Genomic DNA, 6451 nt, shown 5'->3' with positions numbered 1-6451 from the left:
ATCAGAGCCTATGCATGAGCACATAGTGTTACCAGTTTGTACTTTCTTAATCCTTGTGCTCTGTTTTTTGTGCAGAAAAGAATTTTGTTCCACGCCCTACCTTCCTCCTACTTTCCAGCTAATATTAAAAGCAGAAACAGCTTTATAAAGAAATTATGTTGCTGAGGTCATTGCTCTTAGAAAGTGCTCAGTAGCACTTCATGAAGTATGGTAAATGAAGTTGTTTAAAATATTGTTGAATACAAATCGCATAAAATCCTCACCATTTTTTTGTTTGTTTGTTTTGTTTTGGGTTTTGGTTTGTGTTTTTGTTTTTGTTTTGCATACCATTATGTTTCTGCTCTAATTTCTCCAGATTTAAAGATTGAAGTATCTCCTTTAGCTACACACCCAGTCCTCTGCACATTGAGTGCCCTTTAGTTCTTCTGTTCTGCTTCCATAGCTTCATCTGTTCCACTGGTCTTCTAAGTGTTGGTGTTTTCTCTCACCCAGGTACTGCTATGTGGATATTTGTTAGCAATGACTGATGTGGAATCTACATATGCAGACTTTATTGCTTCAGGAAGAACAGGTAGAAGAAATGCACTACACGACATACTTGTGTCCTCTCCAGGTGGGAACTCTAGTGAACTGGCCTTAAAGCTATCAGAGCTGGATATAAATAAAGCAGGTGAGTGCTTTTTGGTCTTTTAACATATGAATTAAAATTTCATAAGAAAAAAAGTCCTTCAGAAACTTTTTTTTTTCCTGAAACTAGGATAAGCAGATATTGCCTGCAGTAAAAACACAGATTTCATAAAAGGGAAGGATACTTGTTTGCAAATAAGAAAGAACTTTCTGCAGTGAATGCTTGCTAGTTGAAGATGAATTTTTTTATAGTAAAGTATTTATTAAGGACCCAGCTTATTCATAGTATCCTTTAAAAGGAATCTCTTCAATCTGTAGCTGGAAGGAGAGACCATATGTCTGCTTAAAAGTTTGTGGAGGTTTAGTTTTGTTTTCAGATACCAGAGGATAGAAAAATAATGATGCATTTTTTCTTTCATTTGAATCTTTGTTTCCAGATGAGTCATCTCTTCCCCTTTCTGATGGTGCTTTCTCCTTCTTTCAAGGTGATTAGCACTAATGCAGTCCTAAACCTTATTCCTGCTGCTAATGCTATCCAAAATTTTAGCTGGTTTTGCACCTTCAAGTGAGTGAAAGGAGAGTCAGTGTATACAGTGAAGCGCCTTACATTAAATAAAAACAGTAACATGGTTTATATATATATTTTTTTTTGGTCACTTAGGTGGGAATTAGTGAATTGATCTTAGTAATATTCAGAAGGCCTTTTTGGGTTTCAGGAAAGGAGATTTATGCTTATTTTAGTAGCAGAAGGAAACAGATGCAGCAAAAAGCGAACTGTTGATAAGCAGCTCTCCTCTTTTGTGAAAATATTTTTCTCAGAGCTAGGCAAGTGCTCAGAGAGACAATTTCTTCACTGGACAATCAGATCTGGCATACAAAATTGCAGTGGTTGTAGTGCTCTTTATTGACTTTCACAAACTAACTTAATCCTAAGTCACTGCTTCTGCCATTGCCACCTTTGGGCATAAGTGGCTTTTAGAAGCATGCACTTCTAATTGCACAGGGCTCTTAATTTTTTTTTCCGTCAAAGAAGAATTATAATACATGAGCATGTGTGTAGGGGTCTATTTATTTTAAAGTGGGGATATGTCTAAAATGTCGGACAGGTATTTGAAATGCATCGTGCCAGCCTTCCTTCCTGCTTTGTTTCTTCAGTCTCAAATTTACACTGATCTTGTCTGATCTGTCTATTTAGAAAATATACATGATTCCTACCTTTCAGTTAGCTGTTGGAGTGCTTCTAAGCTAGAACTATGTTCTTTTGTGAACTATAAAAAGAGCGTGACTTTGTACTTGTAATATACGTCAGTGTGCATTTTGCACATGCAGTTAACGCTGTAGCAATGAAAATGGCTTAAATAACCATTCTCCTAAATGTTAATACATAATTCAGGGGTATACAGAGTTGCTTATAAAATTTCCTTAGGTGGTAGACGTACAGAAATGGTAGCATACTTCTTTGGGCATGCAGTTTGAATTAGATACAATGAAAATATACTTTTATTATTAGTTCACTGTGGTGCTGGACAAAAACCTCCAAACCAAAAATACTGGAATATATACTGCATTATCATTCCTATGAGTATTACAGTGTTATCATATCCTGTCTTTCCAAACTGAAGAAAAGATAAAAAAAATATTTTGCATCCCCAGTTTCAGTGTAGAATATGCTGGTGCTCACAGGATGTAGATTTGCAGCATAAGTTACATCTTATTTCTTTGAAGGTGATTTATTCTAAGTAATGCCTAGTTATACAAACACATACACCAAGTTTGTGCTTTTTTTCTTTTTTCTCTTATTACAAAACCATATGCATCTTGCAAAAATGCAAGTACAACTCCTTTTTACAGTATAGAGCAAAGGCAAAGTAGGATGATGCAAATAAAGCAAAAAAAGAGTAAAATTATTATCAAATATATGTAAATTAAGCTATCCAAGCATACTTAGTACATTCATTTTGAAAAGCATGTAGACACACTTCTTGCAAAGAACAGGAGCAGCTTTGAACAGCAATAGATGGTGAAGCCTTCTTCCATGACGACAGATTTTCTCTCATGCCCGACTTGATACCTGAAGTGAGTGCTGGTTAATCCCCTCATTGATAAGCCAATTACACATAACCAAGAGTTGACTGCATAATCATGTGTAATATGTGTAGTGGCTGTATAATATTCCTTTCGAAACTACAGTTACAGTCTTTTTTGTCCATAATAAGTTAACAACTTTCTAATATTCTTAGCTACCAAAACATATTCAGAACATATCTAGCATATCAAAACATATCTACCAAAACATATCTGCCAAAGAATGTACTTCAGTGCAGGAATGAGAAGGAAGCTTCCTTGTAAGAGTTGCGTCCAGCTATCTACAGAAATGAAGATAGTGCAGATGTAAAAGTAATCACAGAATCACAGAATTGTAGGGGTAGGAAGGGACCTCCAGGGATCATCGTGTCCAACCCCCTGCCAAAGCAGGTTCCCTACACCAGGTCGCACAGGTAGGCATCCAGGCAGGTTATACAGCACTGGAATGGAGGACTGACTGTAGAAGTTTGTCATTAAAAATTATTTTGGATCATGATAGAAATGTTTAAGATGTAACCACTGTGACCACTAACAGACCCTGAAGAGCCTGTAGTATTCTAAGAGGAAATGTGCGTTAAAAACTGGATATTGGCAAAACTAATAGCTTTTGCTGGCTTAGCTACTGTATTATGGCTTCAAGGATCATTTTTTATTGAATACTACCTAATTGAATCAAAACACTACGTAAAAATTGCAACTCTTTCTTTTAACAGCTTATAGCAATCATGTTGCAGAAGGAATAGCTCCAGAGTATGCTTAGACAAGTTTTGAATTTTCTCAGAACCTAGGCAAAAAATTATTTCCATAAATGTGTTGGAAGGCTTTTGGTAAGGGAAGTCTGTCAGCAGAAGAACAAGTTTGTAGTACCACAAAAGTGTATTATAGATTAAGCAGATGTAGGCTCATGAGTTTTTCAGTGAGTTTATGAGAGCTCACTTCTGAGCTTTTCTTCACTGAAGAAGTAGTATATTAGAACCTTAATGCTCATTCTCAGTATTCTTGTGCACTACATTTAATGTTTAGATAAAAAAATGTCTGGGGTGAATTTTCTCAAATTTGCAAATAAATACAAATATTTTTCTCAGGAGTTTTGTCTTTTTTTAACAAAGAATCCTGTTGTTTTTTTTAATTGTCAGTATGGATAGTGGCAAAAAGGGAAAAAAAAGAAACAAAAATGAAATTACACTCGTCTGTTCTTACACAGTATCAGAACAAACGTTGAAAGCTTTGTAGAAAATGCTCAGACAACTCAGGCAAAAGGGATTTCTGTAGAGTAGGAAGTAGCAGCCTATAGATGAACTAGAATCCTTTGTGTTGTGGGAAATAAACGTGAAAAATAAGGAGCGTTTTCTGAGAAGGTAGATTGCAAAGCAAATTCTTACTTTTAACTCAGTCTGTAGCAAACAGCAAACATTTTGAGGGTAATCAGCTTTCCATACAACTTTTCATCAGGTTGAATTTCATAATTATCAAAGTTCTGAGGCATTTTTTCAGCAGAAATACAGTCCATGCACAAAACACAGCTATCAAACTGAGCACTTTGCAGTGTTCTTTACAGTGCAAAGATTTTTTTTTCCATTACCACTATGCTATTTCTCCTATGTAGAAAAGAGAAGGTATTTACGGTGTTTATCTCCATATACAGAAATAAGGCTACAGATGTACAGAGTGGTTTAAAATGGGGTAACAATAAATATCTGCCTTGAGAATTCTGCCTTTATTCTAATGACTTTAAATAGTGGGGTGACCTACAAAATAAGGTATAGACTTAAAACTAGTTCAACTTCTTTGCATCTTAGGCTTTAGAATTGTCTTCTCTTAATTACTGCCAGTCTAAAACAAATGATTCAGAATCCTTACAAGATACAAGGTATGTCCTATGTCCTAACATTATTTCTCTACATAATTACACCAGCATTCAGGGACTTCTTTCTTATTAGGACTTAGCTTTTAATCATCTGAACGTGTTAGGTCTTTAATCATTAGGCAGAAGATAGGAAGCAGTATAGTGCTTTGCATATAGGTACTTAAAGACCATTATCAAGGCACCTCTTAGCTTTCTTTAGACAGGCTTTGAGGTGTCTGCTCACTGTGTCATTGTAAGATGCCTTCTATTCTTCAAATGGTTTTGTGGTTTGCAGTGAGACAGCTGGGCTGACAGCCTTGGGACATGGCACTGAAAATGAATGCAAAGAATGAATACAGCTTTAACAAACTACTGCATCTATTGAAGCTGCACCTCTTTTTATTAATCTCTGTTCAGAATTGGTGTGATGAGGTTTTTCTTATCTATTGTCATAGTATCAACAGTAAATTGTCAAAAAAAGCACAATTATTTTTAACTTTTGTCATTTATAACTATTTCAGGTGTGTATTTGAAATGATAGTGGCTTATGCAGCAAGGAATTTGTTGCTGATGGTCCTTTGAGATGCAGTCTTGCTGTTTTAGCAATTAAAGGTGTTATATGTAATGCAAGATATGTATTCCATTTCAGTTTCTTTTTACTTTGTTCTTGTGATTAGTGGAAGAAGAATTAGGGTTCTACAAGCAAGATTTTTTTGGTCTAAGGTAGATCACTCATTCTTTCGTTTTATCTTACAGAAGGAGAAGGAGATGCACAACGAAATCCAAGTGAGCAAACCGGGGAGGCCCAAGGGGAGGCAGCAAAACAAGAAAGCTGACATCTGACTTTGACCGACTGGAGCAGCTGCTGGATGTTTTCAGACTACAAGAGCATGCTGGAACAAATTTGTTTCCATGAGCAAGCTGGTGGAAAGGAAAGTGCATGTGTCTTCACTGCTGGAACCCACTCAACGCAATGCTAAAAATGAGGGTACAAGCTGTGGCAGAAGACAGAATTTTCTCTACCTCTGTCATTAGCAATGGTTGAACATGTAATGTTTTGTGGGATAGTGTCATCAGATGGATCCCTTCGTAATGACTACTTGATGGGAACACTTCTAGAAAGTAGAACAAACAGGTTAATCTTGTAGCAAATGGCCTTTGAAACATTAGAGGATCTAATTGTGTATCTTAAGCAAAGGCTTGTGTGATCCTCAGAGTTTAAAGTTCTCTGGCCAAAGTGTTCACCCATTAAAAGAACTGTAAAGAAAGCACTGTTTTTAGAACTTGCATCTGTTTTACAGCTCTGTTACTTACAATGGTTTTTGTATTGTACAACTTAGATGCTCTACACTGCCCCTTCTCAACTGCTTATGAAGAATATTTCTGTTACTGTGAATTTTTCTACCACACGTTTTGAAAGGGCTGGTTTTTTGCATAATGTGGTGATGTGCACATGATAGTTTTAAAACGTCAACTGCTAAATTGGTTATGCCTAAACCTAAATGACTTGGAAACACTCTAATTTGTTACTAGATGAGCCTTCAAAACGATTCATTAATGTGAATACTTTGGCGTGTGTTGTGTCCTTGGTACATTTTTGCCACTTGCCTGTAGTTAGTTGCATATCAGAGACTCAAAGTGAATCTTTGATGTTGTTCTTTCCCATTTTCTAATTTTTCTCCCCATTTCTTAATCTTTCTCCAAGCTATTTTTTTAAAATGTTAGTCCAAGTATTTTATCGTTACGGTAGTTTTAAGAATACATTTATTACCTTTTATGGGTTAAAATTCAAACAAATTCCATGGTGCTAGAGATTTGTCTGGTTCACATTGTTAAAGATGGGTCTTGTTTACACATGGGAAAATAACTGGCATAGGTAATTGCCAATTATCT

At 35.9% G+C, this 6451-nt stretch overlaps 1 protein-coding gene across 1 annotated transcript; it reads left to right on the top strand.

The window, feature by feature from the left end:
- Nucleotides 1-498: 498 nt before the first annotated feature.
- Nucleotides 499-5394, top strand: PKIA (cAMP-dependent protein kinase inhibitor alpha; the record flags this gene model as incomplete). The annotated part of the gene is made up of 2 exons (XM_079533069.1): nucleotides 499-670; nucleotides 5315-5394. The coding sequence occupies exons 1-2, from the start codon at nucleotides 520-522 to the stop codon at nucleotides 5392-5394; spliced, it is 231 nt and encodes a 76-aa protein (XP_079389195.1). The 5' UTR covers nucleotides 499-519.
- Nucleotides 5395-6451: the final 1057 nt, after the last annotated feature.

The sequence above is a fragment of the Tetrao urogallus genome (assembly GCF_951394365.1).
Source record: "Tetrao urogallus genome assembly, chromosome: 3".
Taxonomy (NCBI): Eukaryota; Metazoa; Chordata; class Aves; order Galliformes; family Phasianidae; genus Tetrao; species Tetrao urogallus.
Note: the sequence above shows the minus strand (reverse complement) of the source record. Positions and strands in the feature narration are given on the sequence as shown.